General features: G+C 39.0%; 2 protein-coding genes across 7 annotated transcripts in view; both read left to right on the forward strand.

The window, feature by feature from the left end:
* LOC125989434 (diacylglycerol kinase zeta) overlaps positions 1-9,035 on the forward strand; it is a 41,671-nt gene extending 32,636 nt beyond the window's left edge. For all 5 annotated transcript variants that reach the window (XM_049755818.1, XM_049755814.2, XM_049755816.2 and 2 more), the window contains 8 exons: positions 2,331-2,393; positions 2,502-2,558; positions 3,276-3,328; positions 6,177-6,217; positions 6,338-6,458; positions 6,551-6,587; positions 6,948-7,047; positions 8,272-9,035. In XM_049755818.1, coding sequence (XP_049611775.1) covers positions 2,331-2,393; positions 2,502-2,558; positions 3,276-3,328; positions 6,177-6,217; positions 6,338-6,458; positions 6,551-6,587; positions 6,948-7,047; positions 8,272-8,388 — 589 coding nt within the window. In that variant the 3' untranslated portion in view covers positions 8,389-9,035. The remainder of the gene's footprint in view (positions 1-2,330; positions 2,394-2,501; positions 2,559-3,275; positions 3,329-6,176; positions 6,218-6,337; positions 6,459-6,550; positions 6,588-6,947; positions 7,048-8,271) is intronic.
* A 2,257-nt stretch (positions 9,036-11,292) lies between these two features.
* On the forward strand, positions 11,293-17,945 carry LOC125989436 (midkine-A). Of its 2 annotated transcripts, XM_049755821.2 has the most exons (6): positions 11,308-11,416; positions 14,850-14,959; positions 15,909-15,985; positions 16,792-16,959; positions 17,044-17,205; positions 17,543-17,945. In XM_049755821.2, exons 3-6 carry the CDS (start codon positions 15,910-15,912, stop codon positions 17,569-17,571), a joined length of 435 nt encoding a protein of 144 aa, XP_049611778.1. In that variant the 5' UTR covers positions 11,308-11,416; positions 14,850-14,959; position 15,909; the 3' UTR covers positions 17,572-17,945. The 2 variants fall into 2 exon arrangements, with proteins under 2 accessions (XP_049611777.1, XP_049611778.1); XM_049755820.1 differs by lacking the exon at positions 14,850-14,959 and having other exon boundaries at positions 11,293-11,416.
* Positions 17,946-19,867: the final 1,922 nt, after the last annotated feature.

Here is a 19,867-nt window from a genome sequence, read left to right on the forward strand (position 1 = left end):
ATGGCTAAGGTTTAATGTCTTTAAGAGGAGTTATAAATTCTTCCACATCAACTATTCCAATTACATTCATGAAATATTGTGCAGTATTTTTCAAGCTAATGTATTCTGTGATTTCATTTTTTTTTGTGTGTGTTTAAAAAGCTCACTTGAATTCATAAAACGCTCGTCAGGCCAAAACCTCATGAGTCACAATTTGTTTAGGAAAAAAAAAAAGAAAGATCCATGCTATTTGTCATGCCACGTGTGGGTGTTATTTTTTACCAATCGGTGTTCCGCTTTTTGAGGTTGGAATGTTAATGGTTGAACAAACATGCACCAATCTATGCATACACCACTGTTCAAATGGCAGCCTTTTGTCAGATAAATAAATGAGACCAATATAAATCATTTCAAAACGTTTTGCATCATTTATGTGACCTATAAACTGAACAACTCAATAGAAGAAAAAAGTATTTATAAAGGCAAAGTAAAATATGAGCAACTGCGATACTAAGTGTGCGGTTAGTATTAAAAAGTCACATCTGTATTCTAATGTCAGGATTTAGTGATAGAAATAAATGAGACAAAGACATAAATCATTGCGAAATGATTCGTTGCAAGCAATCTATACTAATTTGCAAAAAAAGTTTTTGTTTGAGGGAGTAGAATTCAACTGGTATGTGCCTTGTGTTCAAATTCAACCAATTACATTTCAACTTATATTAAATGACAGACCTGCTCATAATTCCCACCAGTTAAAGAAATTATATTCAGTTGTCATAGTCGGCTTGTCTGCACGATTTTTTCTACTTGTATCAGAGTGTTAAGTAGAATTTAAGTGTAAAACGTAATCTGTATATTTCAACGCTTCCCAATTAATCGGGGAATTATTCTTGTTTAATGGTCAGTTGCTAGTTGACACTTGTTATTGTAAAATGGGTTTCCTTTGAAATCAAATGTGGCGGTATAAAAATGTCAGAAGCTCAACATCATCTCTTGAGAGTTGTTACTGTCCAGCAAGTTCATACAGTTTGTAGAGAACCCTGACATAGATTTTATGAATCTTGGTCCTGCTCTACTGAACCGTACTATTTTATAGCCTCTGCAACCTAGTTCTATCAACGTGACACAGTACTTGGGCTTAATCCTTTTTTAAATTTAGAGTTAAAGCTTAACTTTTTTTTTGCCTCTCTGGTGTACAACTTTAAAACTTCTCTTCTGACATGTTCTTTGCCTTGCCCATAATGCATTTCAACAGTCGTTAGGCATTGAGGACATTTAGTGAATTCATGGTCTACCTGTTTCACAAAAAATAAAAAAAATGGTGTTGTGTAAAGCCTTTCCAAATTATTTTTTTCTTCTGTTGAGTTGTTCAGTTTATAGTTCGCTTAAATGATGCAAAAAGTTTTGAAATGATTTATACTTTCATTAGACTAAAATTTGCGTTGCGTTAAGCTGACTCATAAATTACCTTGGGGTAAGGTGTGAACCTTTGAAAAGGAGCAAGGAGATATCCACCGGACATTACTGGAGATTCATATTTCAGGCAGGGGACTTAGGTGGTCTCCAAGTAGTTTTGTCCAGCATTCGGTCTGTTAAGCCACGTTTTGTGCTGTTACTGCACATGTTTTATTTGGTTAATATCAGAGTTTGGTCCTCGGCAGTAAGTCGGCCTTATTCCAGGGGTTGGACTCAGTGTGAAGTGGTTGGGAGGAAAATCAGCACGTCCAAATGTGAGACCATGGTCCTCAGTCGGAAATGAGCGGAGCTAGATGAGCTTGATTGGGCATTTTCGGAGTGGAATTCTGGAATGTAGCCCCCGCCACACGATTTACGAGGGACAACTACTATGTCTGTGTTGTGGTCACAATTAGGGGAAAACAAATTCTCCCTGTGTCATGTGTGGTGATCAGATCCAGTTGATTGTGCGCACAAGAGAACATTTTGAGCCAAAGCCAGTTGCTGACATGCGGATGCACACAGCTAAACATGCACTGATCCACCACCAACATCATCATTATAGCAACATCCGTCATCACACAGTCAGGATGGAAGTAATGATGATGACTAGCAGCTATAATTTGATGTGCTTTCAAGAGCGGGCTGGAGGGGGCATGTTGGTAGTACGTCTGCGTCACAGTTGAAAAGCAGGATAAGCCATGGATGAATATTTAAAAAAAAAAAAAAAACGATATGAACTTAGAAAAGGGCAAGTCCTGGTTCTTCTTTGAAAGCCAAATCAGAAGTTCTATGAACTCTTTCTACCATTTCTCTGTAATGGCAGCGTGTCACAATACTTTAACGTGAATGTGGAGCTGGTACATTCAAGCACACCGTGCACTGTCTTTTAGGATGAACAGTGACAGCTCTGCCTCAGCACTGAGTTCAACACCTGAGGTTCGAAAACTTCGAAGGTTAGTCACCAGTTGCATAACATTACGTAAATGCTGGCTCCACAGCGACGTTGTTGTTTTTTTTTTATACCCTTTTATTTCATGCTCTTACTGCTTTGTGGTTTACAGAAAAGGTTGCATCCAGCGCTCTGTCACCACTAATGATGAGCTTAAGCCAGTAATGAGGTCAGTACTCTCACTGCTTGACTTTTCGAGAAAGTGATTTTAATTAATGGGATTCACTACAAAGCTACAATACCTGACGAAACAGCGTTTCAGTTGGCGGGGGGAACATGAACGCATACTTAATTCCACCTGCTTAACATTCAGCACCCTTCTCACTGCTAAAAGGTTTTTGTATGTTCAGGCACATGCTTAATCCACATCATTCAAATTCCAGAATGTAAACCCACCCTTTTTTAATGAATAGAAAAAAAAATACAGAATTTATTAGAAACGATCCACAATTATTCATTATTCACCAGCTTTGACAAATTATATGCATTTCCTTTACAAGTGCATAATTATTTTCATTAATTTCCTCAATGAACTCAGATTCACACATTGAGTGATGTAGTACAACAATTTAACATGCGCCAACAATATAAGAGATGGAGGTAGTGGCCACAGTTTAAATTCAGCTGAACCCATAGTAGCTGGCCCCATCATGATTAGCACGTGTTTAATAAATGCGATATGAACACGAGAATGTTCAACTGTCTGAAAATCATGCCGTGAATATGAGCATGTTCCATGTTATTGTTTGATACTCAGCTTTCAATTTGTTTCATCCAACCTCTTGGGGTTTTTCTTTGTGAGGATACTTATTGATTCCGATATTGTATATGTAGAGAAATCGTGATGAATCATGCGGTGTGTTTATTTGTGATGGTCTCTCTCCAGACATGAAATGGATCAAAGGTCAAGTGATGCAGGTGGAGGAGAAGACGAAAAAGGTACTGCACGCGTACTCATGCATGTACATGCATACACAAACACACAAATGGCCTTCATTTATGTTGCACAAGACACGCAACTTGGCAGTCTTGACAGCTTGTATGTCTCTGAGCGGATAAAAAAAACAAAACAGAAGCAAGACAGCTTTTGTGAAGAGTTTCTCCTCTCTTCCCTCCTGTTTTTTTCTCTCTCACTATGTTGCTGGTAGCTTTTTACCTGGAAAAGAGCCTGCATGATTACACATCCTAGACTGGCTCATTTCTGCAATCACCGAATGTTCTGTACATGAAATTCTTGCAAGCTAATCCCTCAATTTGGTATTCTGCCAATTAAGATCTTCCTCGTGTTTTATTTCAGGGTTCATTTTAAGTGACAAAAAAGAGACACTTATTAGGTCGACTCAAGTTTTTTATTTTTTTAATATGGTACATTTTCTACGAAACCAATTATGGGCAGAAACATAATGATGCAAAAATCATGTCAAGATATTGCAAGCAGACCTGGGCACATGCTGAGCGTCCAATCAGATAACAGTAGGGAACCTCTTTTTATGGTTTCAGGGGGTTTCTTTAAGCTTTTGTAAGCTTCTAAATTCCTTATTCATTATTCACTTATTCATTTTGGGTAAATTGAAACTTCAGGTACTGTAAACCTAATTGTGTTTATGAAAAAGCCCATTCACTGTTGCTATTCAACGCACATAGTCTTTTGGAACGGTCTCATGTTTGCAAGTTTTTGACACACACTGACAGATCCCATAAGGTCAGGTAGGTTGCATCAAACGGAATAGTTCAGTGGAGCATGTGACGTGTGAGTGTTAGTGCGTACGTGCCTGCGTGTGCATGCTTAGGCAAGGAACCTCGAGACAGTCAACAAGGCTGCTATGGGGAAGCTCACGTGAAATGTTGTTTGTACAAGCAATGCTCTTTTATTCTCTTCTCTGAACTTACCCAGCCTTTGATGCACTTAACTGGATAGTGTGTATGTTGTACAGTATACCTGTAAGCGCTTCAGAAAATCTTAGCGCACTTAGTCCCCGCTAGGCAAGTAAGCATGGTCAGTGTGCTCCACTTACCTTTGTTGCTTTACTTACATATGACGTAATCAAAAACATAAAGGTAGTTTAGGAAATAATGTTCCTGAAAGTAGAAAACTAAAGCTCCTAGGTGACTATACCAGACAGATGACAACGTTTCTTGCACTCGGCTACATCAAGTTGGAGTTAGGACTTCATTTAAGATTTTGGTGAATGTAGCCAAGGTGAAACTCTTTCTGGTATAGGCCTAAATTAAAATTATTTTCCTGCCCATCATTTAAATACGGTTTTTAAATAAGTTAGAAATCACAATGGGCGTCACGCTCTTTCTAAATCGCTTGAAATGTTTTTAATGACCAATTATATGAATTAAAAGAATGCAGATAGATGATGTTTTAATCATTTTTTTTTAACTGCTCTCTAATTTAATGGCAAATAAACCATTCTGTTTGGCTCATAAATTTGTAAATCTGACTCTCGTACGAGTGCCTCACCATGCCTCATGAACCTCACCATGCATCACCGCTAAGCTTGTAGTGCACTCTATTTATTTTATATTAGCCTCAGGCTCTATCAGTCTTATCTCACTCAAATCAATTCACACTTCCCTCACATCAATAACAAAGGGATTGTGAACTTCAGTTTAATGAGTCCACGCTCACAAAGCTGAGGCGCTTGCTCCTTGCTCTGTGATGCTGCATTAACTTCTGTAACAAGTAATGGTCCAAACCGGACTGTTGTGCAAGTCTGACCTGCAATCACACAAAACATTTGGTTGAGGTCATTGCTGCCAAACGAGGCTTAACCGCTAAATACAAAGACTCAACATGCCCTTTCCCCCCTGCACTGTGAATGTTAACTCGTATCCAATAAAACATGGAAATTTAGTGTGGTATTAGTTTTAACTTATGAAAATCAGATCAAATTTTTTGACCGGGCTGAATCGAGATTTTGTTCGCAAATGTCCACGTGTGTTATCTTGATGTGCCTTCCAGCCATGAAAGCTCTTAAATGTTTCTTTTTTTTTTTTTTTTTTTTTCAAGTTCACTTTCTGTCTCTCTCGCACAACCTCCCCCCCCAATGTGTGTCTCGCTTTCTCTGCCTCACATAACTGGATTAGGTCTGTGCTTTTTAGAGTGAGGGGCGGTGAGAGCAAGGATTGAGGTCAACCTAATGAACATTCATCTCAGTGCTTTGCTTCTGCTATACACAGACCTTTAACAAAACTGTGATGTTTTTATTTCCCACGTTGAACTCAATTAGATGGAGAATGTATTGTGTTTCCAGAAGGCTATTTTTGTGTTCTTACTCCACTAGTTCTCTTTTTACCAAGTGTTACCTGTACCAATATGGCAACAATTATGACCTCTTTTAAGAAGACAATGGTGCTTTTGGGATTTCTAATATTAGTAGAAACCCCACTCCACCCCCTTATTGTGTTTGCACTAGCGTCAGCACTGCTTAAACAAGGTCATCATGCCTAGACTTTATGCAGATCTCAACTGTATTGGATCGACAATTATTGTGCGTTTTATGCAAAATTGGTAATCTGTACAGTAAACTGGCCGCATTTTGGATCACTTTCTTTTTTTTTGTGAGCTGTTGGAAAAGGGTACACGCAAAGAAAGCCCCAGGAAAAACATCCCAATAATAACTTAATGATAACTTGCTTAAGCAAAACATTTCATTAAATTGTATTTTATTTTATACATGTAAAATAATTTATAACTCACACATTCAACATTGTTTTACTCAAGCTCTTGTCGATCAGGACCTTTTTTTAAAAATATAATTCTTTGGTGTCTTTTCAGAGCTGTTGATTCAGTGTGTAAAGAGCAACAATATGAAGAAGGTGAGTGTGTGTGTGTGTTATTCGATCCCCTTGATGCTCTTTGATTGAAGTCTCATTTTGACCCAGATTATTTTCTATCGTAAAGCTCGATTAAATGTATATTTCTGTGGGGGGGAATAGCTGCAGGAGCTTCATGAGAAAGGATGTGACCTCACATGTGTCGACCAATCAGGCTGCAGCCTGCTGCACCATGCTGTCAGTGTGGGAAGCAAAGAGATGGTCCGCTTCATCCTTGACAATGGTAACTGTGGTCCTTGTATTGTATTGTATAGCCTTTGTGGAGTCACATGACTGCTCAAAGTCCACTCATTTGCCACCTGTTTGATTTTGCAGCTCCAAATGACCTTATTGATTTGACGGAACACATACAGTGAGTTCATGTTTGCTTTTAATTGTATGAAATGTTTTAAATATATGACCTGTCAATATACACACATTACAAATATGTGTGCACTGCAAGCTAACAAGGAAGGGTGGTACTTTAAGGATTTAATTTACTTCGTGACCAAAGTGCATTGCAAATCACTTTCCCCCATTACTTTTTGTTTTTAATAAGGAAAAATAGTGGTGTATTGTAAAATATCCATGTAGAAGCATAAAATCGACCAGGGGACAGCGTAGCTAGAGAAAAGACGATAAGTCAAGTCATCACCGTACAGCCAGTTTGACAGGCATCAACAGACAAAAGCAATATTTGTGTGGGTCTCACGCTGCTTCTGGTCTTCAACAGCGGCGAAACAGTTCTTCATCGGGCCGCATCACTGTGTCACAGGACCATCTGTCATTACCTAGTAGAAGCGGGAGCCTCACTGATGAAAACTGACATGCAGGTTGGTGAAATAAAATAACATGATGAGTTATTCAAAATAGAAATAGAGGCATTTTTTCAGTCAAACCTTACAAAGTAAGGCTGCCAGGTTAATGCTAACTTAATGTGAAACACACCAGATGGGTCAATGTTAAGTTCATGACAAATCTTCAAACAAGTGCACATCCCAAAAGATCATAAAACGTTAGACATCTTGTGCTCAGTGGGAAAATCACTGGGGTTTAGTTGAGGACATCCTGTGCCTCTAAAATACGATATGTTTTCGGTTGGAACATGACGAAGGTTTAAAGATGCAAGGCGTATGAGTATAGCTGGACTTTTTAAAAGGTTTGAATATGGAAGATGTTGACTGGCTGCCAGTCTGCTTGTGGAATTGTCAAGGATCCTTAAAGCAAGACAGTGAATCCCCCAAACTCTCACGAGCATTCCAGCTTATGACATCGCTCGCTTACCTGCACAACAATGGGGCTTTGTTTCTTTGTAGTTCATTTAGTGACATGCAGTCACAGCTGGAGAGTAAAAGCAAGGCAATTTGTCTAGCGCCATTCATCCAGACAGATCCCCATAGTGCTTTACAAAGGCAAAAAATAGTTATTAAAAATCGAATTAACCAAAAAGGTGAAAACACAGTAAGTAATCAAATAAGACATAAAGATGACAACACACAGACAATCAATTTCAAATCACAAACCAAAGGTAGTGTCCCCCCACTGCCCCCCCAAAAAAATGGATGAAAAAGAAGTAGTGAGCTATACATTTTTCCAGCCAAATTTAAATGTAGTGAGAATTTGTTGTCAGTTGTTCAGGAAGTACGTTACGCACTTGAGAAGCATACAACAACATCACCCAATGTCCTGAGGGGTCCTCAAGTTTCATTGGAAATTGAACGGCTTTGAATATCTTCAGGTCCAGGACTGTTCAGAGCTTTGTTGACCAAATCTTTTTTTACTCTCAGGAATGTAAAGATTTTAGGACTGGCATGATCTATTTGAGTTTCCCGGTTTGGTTAAAGAAATGGAGCAGCGATGTTCTGAACACCATTTGCAGCCCATTGGATTTTTATTTAGCCTTGAAAGAAAGAAAACATTAAAAAAGTCCAATCTAAAGAGACTTCTTCTTCAGGAACATACTATATGTGTATTAAAGTTAAACAGTATTGAAGAGTTGGATGGAAATAAACACATTTACTGTATTAACAACTAGAACCATCTCTCGCTCTCCTAAGGGTGACACCCCAAAGAACCGGGCTGAGAAAGCTCAAGATGCCGAGCTGGCAGCTTACCTGGAGAACCGGCAGCACTACCAAATGATCCAGAGGGAAGACCAAGAAACGGCCGTATAGGCAGGCGTCTTCAGAACCAGAGTGCAAGGAGCAGCCAAGTGAGATGTGCCAAACGTTAGCATGATGAGGACAAGTAATAAACCTATTGATCAAGAAACAACTCAGGACATTTCCTGTAGTCTCAGTAGATCATAAACGGCGTGTGATGAGTCGAGGGTTACAGAAACATTTGAAATATCGAAGACTCCGTACTTATACTTTTACATTCTGAGTTACCAAAATTGACATTCCCATGAAGGGGTCATTCATGTCAAAATGTGTTTTTCTGTTCGGACCCAAGTTTCCCTCCACATGACTGACAAAGCATAAACAAAACTAGAAGCCTTTAGCAAGTGTGTTGCTATTCTCTTGCCTTTTTACATAGTAAATGTGTGCATAGTAAATTATTTTATAAGTTGCTTGCACAGCGGCTAGCCAAATATTCACATACCAAAAACAAAAAATAAGAATCACATTTATTTCTTGGAAACTTAAGCATTTGATGTTAGCATCTTTGACTTGCAAGATCTTTTACGATTATTTATACTTGCCAATTACTATATCCTACAAGTAAGTTGATACACTGGTTGTGAAATACTTTGTTGTTGTGTTTTGCCACATCTAACGTCGTTTGTGCATGTCTTGAGGTAATAAAACGTTTTCCAGTGGTTTCGGTTCCTGCTCCGCTGTTTTCATACTTTCAAAAAACCCTGGTACGACTGTTGCGAAATAGGCTGAATCAATTAAATACTTATTTGTCTTTCTGTACGACATGATTACATTGTCAGAACCCCAGAACCATTTGAACGATATCACAACAAAGGTGGCTGGCCGAGCTGAGTTCATGCATCATTTTAGACAACGATGGAGTTGTTTATGATTTTTCCCAATCACCGCAAAAGTATCGACTAAATTTAGATTGCTCAACAAGCAGGAGTTAATATCCTTTCATTTTGTGCTGAGTACTTTTCTTGTCTTAAAAGTGTTTTGACAGTTGATTCACTCGAAACCTTTTTGCCACTTGCAATACCATGCATTGTTACTTCAAGACAAGTTTGTCAGATAAAAGTCTGCAAAGAATACTTGGTATTGAGCTGGCATTTCGAAGCAGTTTGAATGGCAATTATAATATGAAGTGCAAGGCAAACACACCGTCATTATACATACTCTATGTAAATCTGTAAGGCTGCAGAGCCAAGAGATACTACAAAAGTCACATCTTTGTGAAAACTGTATGTTTTTATACGTGACCCCTAAGTAGAAATGTCCAAATTGTGCGTGACGTTGTGACTTAAGGGTTCATCAGACGTTCATAGGTTGCCATGGCGGCGGTGAGACTGCATCTAGGATTGGATCTGAACCCCTTCCTGTTTCCTCTACTGATGGACATATAGACAGATGAGGTCAGACAGCAGTGATCTCAAAGGGAGGACAGTGGATCGGTGACACAAAATTGTACAAGGGGGGAGTACAGATGGCATGGAGCATTGGGGATTTGCGGCATGTCAGGGGTGATCCAGGGCAGAAAAGCTAAAGTGAAAGGAATAGTTTAAAGGATGGTAACAATGCGCAAAAGTAAACAGAGCTGGATGTGGTCAAGTTGAAGATGCTGAGATTCGCCTTGTGAGTGATGAGGATGGGCAGGAATTTTGAAGGTCAATAGGTCAGATGAAGATTGTTTTGTTGTGCAGAAGAGAGACAGAGCAGAGCCGCAAAGAATTGTGGATGTGAGGGAATATGCATAGGGCAAAAAGAGATGGGAGACCATGACTTACTGTAGTGACCCCAGACGTGGGGAAGAAGAAGGGATTGAATCTCATGTCATTACCTGCTGAGGTATTTTGCCTTTCACGGCAGATCACCTAAACGCAAAGAAGCCTTCAGAGATTATGTAACTGCCTATCTTTATTTGAAAAGTTGACACCCCACCAGTTTGCTATGACGTGGCCACCATAAACCACCATATGAAGCAAGTATCATTCATAGAGGACACTCCAAGGATTATTTCATTTGGATTAAAGGATTATGTTTTTGATAGTATTGGGTAAAAAAAGGTTGCTCCACAAAAGATACAAAAAAACAACAACAACTGTTTACGACATCTCCCCCAGACCTCAGACTAAAGGGGGGCATATGGAATCCAGGACGAGGGAGGGGGGAGTTTAATAATACCCTGCTCCATAAATTTAATGCTACTGTCTAATCACACAGCACTGCTGCTCACAATAAATAGTCTTGAATGGTGCACTTTTCTCTACTTGAAAAAAAAATTAGTAATACTTCCTGACCAGTGTTACTTGTGGACGGCGGAATTAACTGATGATGTTGGTAGCAAATCTGTGATGGCATTAAATGCTCCATACTGCTGTGTGACTTACTCACACATCTGTGACGCACCCCCACCCATGTCATCACTAATACAATAAAACACCAAAGTGAGTGATCCGGGGTTGCCATGGTAACAACAGAGATGCTATTGACCTGATTGTACGCCGATGAAGCGGCCACAATATTTTCAACCTATTCATTTAAGAAACGGAAAATTGGGAAAATTTGACCACGTCCCCATTATGCCAAAGGGAAGTAAATCAGTTTTCATACAGTACACATCTGCTACTAACTGGAGACCATGCAATGTTCTTAAATGCATTTCTTCATCACCGTGAAGATAAAGCGGGCGTTTCAGGAGAGTTGTTCTCATTAGAGCTTTGCCGCCGGGAAGACGTGCACACACACTCATCTGCACTCACTCCTACTTATGCACAAAGCGGTTACACTTTATGGCCTCTTGTTGCTTGTGGTGATCTGCAGAGTAACACAGGTTGAGTGTGCTTGTGTGCAGGGTGGGGTGACAGGGGGTCTGAATGGAGCTAATGCAACCAGAATGAACTGGTTTGCTAGACAAAGGCAAGGGGGTTGCCTCAGGGGTAGGGGAGGCCAATCGTTTGAGGTGGGGTGCATTGGGGGTGATCTGATGCTCGCAGAGAGAAAGAACTTGACGAGAAAGTTGATGCCCACGACCTCCACTCGAGTCCGAGCTGCCCCACAAGTAAGTACTTCCTTGTCTTCTTAAGATCTGTCGATTGTCTTTTTTTAAGTGCGTGTGAAAGTGTGAGACACGACATGTAATGTCAAAATTGTGATTTCTTGCGGATTGCAAAAGTTTGTGTGGAAAGTTTTACTTTATTTATTTCTTCATTGTTCTTGGTTTGAATTTCTTTTGAAATAGCAAGGCTGGCAGAGACAAAGTTGAACCGAATTTTGTAGTTTTTTTGTTGTTGACAATTTGGGTCTTGAGGATCGTCAACACATTGCACGGACGAGGCCTGCGGGTGTGTGAATAATCAATTAAGTTCAATAAATGAAATTCAAATAGAAATACTATGGCTCCCAAAATGGGCATGTGTTTGTCTGAGCTGTTATCCTCTGCCCCCCACCCTCCTCGCATACACACATTTTACAACCCCCACATCGCTCCCCTTTGTTTAAATTTGTATATCTCAACTTGTTGTATACCATAATACCGGCAACATTTTAAAAATACTGCATGTGTCAAGTAGTTTTGACATAAAACAAAATAATAATAATGCTGTCTGGCCCTTGCCTGTAATTGTTCATTGACAGTGCTAAGGCTTGTCAAACTAATTTTGTCATAAGCCTCATTTTGCAGTTTCCCTCGGAGGGCCGTTAATTTTGTAAAACAATAAAAATACTTAATTTTTGTCTGTAGAATGAGCGTGAGTTTGGTTTGCCAGGCTACTAGATCTGGTCCCTGGGCCCTGAGTTTGACACCTGTGCTTTTCCAGGTACCCAGGATGTCTAAAAACATCCAAAGCATTCTCCGCATAATACATTAGGACGATTGTAGTGATGGGAAAATAAAGCGTCAAATTATGAACCAGTTTTACTTCTCTAGATGCCACTGTTGGTTTCAAGAAAGGGTTTTAAGAAATGGCAAATCCGGGTAATTTCAGCCCTAGGCTGAACAGGGAGTGTCTTAGTGAAAACATCAACTGGTTCATGAATCATATTGAAGCAAGGGTTAAATGATAACTGCAATAACAGAATGGCTCTACACTTTCCATGGCAGTATAACCATGGAAACTATTATACAATGTTCTGAAGATGCATTCAGTATCAACACAAAAGAAGGCTGCCTAAGAACTGTTCTTTTTCAGTCAAACCTAAATAAATGAAGATGTATGGGAAACATACAGAGAAATTTGTCTTTAGGCTACATTTAGCAAATTGACAAAAGAGCCAACAAATGTGTTTTGGAGTAATGTGGACTCTGTATTTTATGGCAGACGGCCCAGAAAAAAAATTGACTAGAGTATTTTACTTTAGAACTGAAGTAAACATTGAAAACCTTGGCTAGTTCATCCTCCGATTATTTGAATAATCAAAGTTTTCAGTGTGTGGCCCGAGCGAGATAGTAACCAGGCCTTGGTTACCAGGGACTACTTTCAACCTTCCTACCTTTAAATCAGTAGTTACTCTTTGTACAGTGACATTTTTAGGGTTTTAAATGATTGTACTTTTAAGAAACGAGAACAATTTGTTACTGAAATGAATGCCATAGTAAAGTAAGTACAGACCCACTGAGAGATAGTCACATGCAGTGCATACCAAAAAAAGTAATAAAAAAAAGCTTTAGGTACATAATAGTGGATTAGAGTTAAACCAGATATGCCTCCCAGCATCCCATAATAATCAAACTAAATCAAAGAGACGAGCACAAGAAGCACTGTAACAACTCTCTGGGGCGTCTGTGTTTCTAAATTTTTATCCATTATATTCGGTAGCCTTTCAGAGTGGGCTTTGTATTGTTTTCAGGTAGCTCCAACACTTATGAAAATGAATAAAATGGTAACAGGGGTTTGTAATGAGAGTAGAAGCTGTGTTGTTAACCCGCTAAGACTTTCAGGGCCAACTTGTGAAGAAATTATCATAGTTTGGGTCTTGTTTCTTTTTGCCTGACAAAAGTGAGCTGCTTTGAACATTTGCTTTGCATAAAAAAAGAGTCAATATTTCTAATAGTAGAGACTCAAAACAAGATGAAAACCACAACATATTTCACTTTTGTACAATTCATGGAAATGTATCTATCCAAAGAAAGGGGGGCAGCTGAAATTGAACCTTGAGGGACACTATCATTTATGTGGCCCGCAAAATCAAATCATGTGTCAACTTCCATGATCCTTACTAAAACCTGTACCAACATTTTAAGTAATCTTGTGTAAAAAGAATGTTGAGATTTTGCACATTTTTGCTACCCTTTTTACAGTAACTTGAACAATGATTTGAGAAACTATTATCCTTGACTTCTGACTCCAAAGAGGAGATAATAAAACATTTGTTTGGTTTCTCAGCCATAATGACCTAAAGTGGGCAGTCATAACTACAATGTGGACCGCAACAAAAATGAGTTGCTAGGAAAACCCTGGCTAATCATTCATTAGTAATTGGTGTCAAGTAAGTATTGTTGAAGTGATACATTTGGTGATCATGACAAGGCTTGTTTTTTGTTTTTCTACACAACCACCTTTTTCATCTGTTTCAGTTATTCGCAAGACTCCTCGCACGCCTGAGGCAATTTAGTGTGGTCGTCTATATCTGGGCAGTTGCTGCTCTTTTCCAACTTGTACTTATTGTGTTGCTACATGCTACATCCAGGTTTTGTATTTAGGTCACAGGTGAACTTAAAGGAGCTGCATCAAGCTTTCCACGTCATTTATATGATTATATATCACATTTGGCACAATGGCGAGCTAATTCTTGAGAAAAATTAGTTATTTTGGTGGCTCATTTTTCTAACCCGTAGGTAAGATGGTTGTTATACTAAAATCCCGTCTCTGCTGTACTATACTGTAATGACAATTCACATAGTAGGACATCTCGAAATTACACAAAAAAAAACGCTCATTCACTGCGTCCAACAGCAATAACTAGTAGTAATTGTGCACATTGCAGAGAGTATGTGGAAACATTTAGAATTTTATTGCTGCACCAAAATCAGAACACTCGCATGTCAACTCAAGTTGCAAGGACAGCTGTTCTGAGAAACTGGGTGTGTGTTTAGTCGGCAGGAGCGGTATGGCATGCACAAACTTGGCCAATGCAGCAGATTCTGATTCTGAACATACAATATTACTTATATACAACTGCAATTCCCTGCAACACACTCTCATGACACACGAATGTGCCGAGACTCAGTAGCAGGGAAATATTGGATCATACTAGAGCAAACATTTTCCATTATTGTAACTGTGTTTACCCACAACACTGGTCCTGGCATATAAGAAGTCAATTTGAAGCTTCAAATAAAGTACACTTGGACTCCCTGCTGACAGTGCTGCAAACCCGAGTCGTTCCAATTCCCACAACAGATGCTCCATTTGCAGCTAATGTTAGAATGATGTAAATAAAAGCTGTTTGTGGTTGGGAAACTAATGATGACACGAGTGTGGTTTGTTTTTCAGCCTCTGACCACATGCCCACTTTGACCTTTAACCCTAAAAGAGCCCTTGATCATTAGTCAGCACTGACTTAACGCAGACCCATTGACCTTCAACCCCTAACACATCTCCAGGTATTTCAGCTTCCAGACGCATTCCCAAAACAATAATGTCACTGATGCTTGTGGATGAATTCACGTTTGTCTATATGATTTCCGGCGATCGGTGCTTGTTTGGTCAACATCACTGGGGATGGGCTTCTGACACAGATAGAAAATGGATGCATTTTCATTTGTTTGCTGCACGTGGAGAAAGACAAGCTTGTTTCCTCGTGGGAGGCTCCTGAAATGCTTTGACCTCCTTCCATCGAAAGACCTGACCAAAAAAAGAAATGTAACACACTGACTATTTTCCTTTTACACGTATGTTCTGGGTCAATTTTGAACCAGGCTACAACTACCAGCATAACAATTGTATTTTTCAAACTATGAAGTACTTAACTTTTCAAAATACATGAATAGCTTGGCTAACATAAATAAATGGATGACGAATCCTTAAAGTCTCAGAAAAAAGGGAAAGGATATTCTTTTATGTAGTATCCACCTGGGTGCCTGGACCTCTTTCCAACCTGTTTTTGTTGAATATTTAACCCCTCCAAGAATACCAGGGATACAAGCAGCACCCCATCTCTGCTTTTCATGTTTTATATCACTTATTTTTGGATCAAACAACAACTTTCAAACATTGCAATGTCATAGTTAGTATGTGTGATCTTTCTTGTGCTATTTCACTGTTTTGAGATCTCCCGATGGGGCCTCACACATCAACTGTTTTTGTGAAAATGCGGTGTTAACAAAGTCACTTCTTGGGACTGGTTCAAACTGCCGTGTGAACACCTTCCCCACTGTTCCTGTAAAGACGTACATACACATGACTTGCACTTGACTGCATCAAGATTCTTCTGTGAGGATTGTCACTTTCAGAAAAGTCCTGAAATTTCATCGGGAAAGAATGAGCATTTTACAAGAAGGCAAATGGTGAACTTGCTAATGTGGACTTTTTGACTGCTGTATATTTGAACAGGATGAAGGCTACGCTGCTGCTGCTCTTTGTTGCTGTCCTCACAATCAAAGCTGTAGCTGGAGGGAAAAACAACAAAGGTATGAGTTTTCCTCCAGCGCTCTTACTTTTGATCATGTCTAAAAGAATGTAGCTCCAACAAAAATCTCTATCAAAGATGATCTACACACTATTTCTTGTCATTTGTGAGGGCGACATGAGCTGGTGACCGTATGCTGCCGAGCCGAGTGTAAGGACTTTGTTACCATGACAACAAGTCTTGGGGCAAGGAGATTGAACAAGGCATGATGAGTCCATATTGCAGAATGAAAAACGATAAAAGAATTTTCACTTGTGGAGGAAGCAGTTCATACACAACTACTGTGATGTAACAGTGGAGTCAAAGTGCACAATGTTATTTCAGAGATAGGCAAATAGCAAAATTTTGCAGATCGGCTTTGGACTGACCTTTTTACGGTTCATGACGTTACACGTCAGTTTGGGTGGCAAAAGACGAAGACGAGTTTTTTATTTTCCAAAGGTGGAATAATGGCTCGCAATGAGTGCACTCACAAGTGCACGGCAAATGATTGACACCTTAGTCACTTTTTGTCTTTGAATTGCTGTTTTTCCTCAGGCGTGGTGGTTTGCTAAACATAAAATTAGAGGCACAGACTTTTCTGATTTGGGCTGAATTATTATTATTATTATATTTTGCCCGCAAAATATTTTACTAATGAATGATTTTCAAGTCATTCTAACACTTTTAACAAAAAACAAAGTTGATCATTTATTTATTTATTCTTTTTTTTTTTTAAACTCCCCTTTATAGTTTATTGTATTTTTCTGTTTTATTCATTGACTTGCAAGAACATATTTGGTGTTAAACTATTTTTCCTCAACTCAGAGAAAATCAAACCTTCCCAGTCCGGGTCGGACTGCACCGACTGGCGCTATGGAAACTGTGTCCCTAGCAACGGAGACTGCGGTCCCGGGTTTAGGGAGGGAATATGTAATCTGCAAACCAAGAAAATGAAATGCAAAGTACCCTGCAACTGGAAAAAGAACTTTGGAGGTAACACTCTTTGAGAAGTTAAAAAAACATGAAGAAAATGTCCCCAATTTTGTTAATTAAATCCTTTGTGTTTGCAATGTCCAGCTGACTGCAAGTATAGGTTTGCAAGTTGGGGTGATTGTGACGCAGATGCTGGCATCCAGACACGAAGTGGGACCTTGAAGAAGGCACTGTACAACGCAGAGTGCCAGCAGACCATTTCTGTCACCAAACCCTGCCTTGGCAAAACCAAGACAAAAAGCAAAGGTGAGTGTAAAAAGTTATAGAAAATGTTCCCATACACACAATACATGACGGCAATATACTGTCATATGTAAACTAAATTTGGGTCGTACTCGGCTCGTCGAATAATGGATCATTTCTCAATTGTGTCACACACACACTGCTCCCCCCCCAAAAAAAAAAGAAAACAAGTTTTATCACAACTCAAGAATCCTTAATAATTGTGAATTTGGGCAGCAGCCCTCAGATTGTTATACAGCATTACCTTGACTTGTGAATATTTCGAGTTATCAACCGTCGATATAAGCTTTTGCGTTGTCTAAGTGATTCCCTTCACTTCCTGTACCCTTTGGGTTTTCAGGAAAGAAGAAAAAAGTCAACGGCCAATAGATGCAAGAGAGGAATTTCTGGGGACAGGCAAGACAAGAATCTTCACAAATAAATGGTCTGGCAACTCACCTCTGACATTTGAACAGTGGTACTGACATTTATAGCACTAAGCTAGTTTTGTTTGTAGACTTTCTCAAAAGCTGACTAATTCTGAAGTTGAACATAGAAAATACTTCTTATCGCCTGAGAATCTCATGCTGTCGATGTGGGCCACCATGCTATTACTAAATTCTAGCCATTTGTCATTAGCATTAGTGAATATGTGCATCGCAACAGCAGATTCCATGAAGCTACAGCGTGAACATATTTTCAAATAATGTTGTTATTTTTGAAAATCATTGATGATATTATTAGTAAAGATCGGTTTCGCCTCACCCACAATGTCTGCCAGTCTTTGTTGTTCGTCAGTTTATGTCTACCTTTCGGTCACTTAAAGACACAAAGTCGCCTTAAAGTTAACCTGTGTAGTTACCAACCAACCAACCAACCAACCAACCAACCAACCAACCAACCAACCAACCAACCAACCAACCAACCAACCAACCAACCAACCAACCAACCAACCAACCAACCAACCAACCAACCAACCGCATATCTTTGTACTGTAATCAACACACTAACTAAAGCCAGCAAGATAAAGACCTCAAACAAAGCTTTAATACCTGCATACCTGGGGGCTATTCTAAATGTAGTTTCATGAAAAAGTTGAGAATGCTTTGTGTTGCAGGAAGAGAAAATAAAAACTGGTGTGCATGACAGGCAGGATTCCCCAAAAGTAAACTGTGAAAAAAATGGATTTTTTTTCCAAGCTTTAACTTGATGACAAACTGGGAACAACAACAGAAGAAGGAAAGTGAGGCAGGGATGGACTACTATCTATCACACAGGATGCTTGGCAGAGTTTACAGAACCCACAACACATGTCATCTCACTACTAAACAATGGGACCTTGGCAATAACATTTAAAAACTTTCATTAAATTACCATCTTTAGCTTCACAAGAGGATCAAAATATTAGAAATAGTTTGTGTGTGTGCGCGCGCGTGCGTGCATGCATGTGTGAGTGTGCACTATATGTCTGCCTAATCCTATTTCCCCAAAGTTTTTTTTTTCCCCATGCAATCAGAATACAAAAATTAAGAGAGCATGTTTTTGTTTAAATCACTGCTGCGTGGATCCAGCAACAATTCCAGAGTGGCTCAAGTAACTTCACCAAAAGTCAGAATATTAGTGCTCTTACGTCAATTCCAAATTTACCAGTCTTCTTTTATGTTAGGCCACATGAGCATGCCCGATTTCTGCACCTAACGTAACGATTTCTTTCGAGATCGGTAGTGAAACTGAATCTTTTTTTTGTGCGTGTGTGGCATTTTGTGTTGTGAATATCGGAGCACTCTACATACAATGTGATCAAAAGTGCCTGATTTTTTTTTTTTTGTCTTCATGTGTATTTAAAGACAGAGAACCAATATTTTATGCTTTGAAAACCCTTACGTGTGGATCATATGATGTTTTAAGACGCTCAGCTGTCAGAGCAGAGAAAAAAAAAAAAGAAATCACTGTGTTTTATCTTAAGAACAGTACATTACAAAAAATAATGTAAACCATAGCATTTGTTTTACCTTTTGAGATGCAATTTAGATTTACAGTACAGCCTTTACACTACGTTCCAAATCAGGATGCAAAAGATGGATGTCAAGAAACCTTTTTAAGGATTTTTCTATTTTTTCTCTGTTCAGATCGGTCATATATGGTACACTAAATCTCTAACACGTTTAAACACTACCATCCCAGGGAGGCTAATTAAATGAAAATTTCTAAAGGAGGCAAATCTGCATCTTTAAGCAAATCAGTTTTGATGAGTAGTGGGGGAATAAGTAGCTGCTTTCTGTTGATGAAAAGCATAAGGTAATACACTAATTAGGAATTAAAAGACTGGACATATAAAGACAATTATCACACTGATAAATAAGAGCAAGCAAATGGTTTTGTCGCAATAACGCTTAAGGAATGTTTCTGTGAGGCAAATACATTGCATTAGGATAGCAGCATTTAAAAAGTAGTCGCCAAACCTCCACCCATTACAAGAAGAAACATTTGCATAGGGATCAGAAATACATGAAGAGATATTCTCATACAATGTTGTGCTACTTTGGATGGACAAAAAAAAATTGCATTTTCAATCATTCGTTGCAGGATATGAAAAGGATATTGTACTTTTTTTCCCCAGCAGTAAAAAAAATTAACATTTTGTCTCCTCACGTCACAACCAATCACCCACAGCTTATGTTCGTCA

This window comes from Syngnathus scovelli, chromosome 2 (assembly GCF_024217435.2).
Source record: "Syngnathus scovelli strain Florida chromosome 2, RoL_Ssco_1.2, whole genome shotgun sequence".
Taxonomy (NCBI): domain Eukaryota; kingdom Metazoa; phylum Chordata; class Actinopteri; order Syngnathiformes; family Syngnathidae; genus Syngnathus; species Syngnathus scovelli.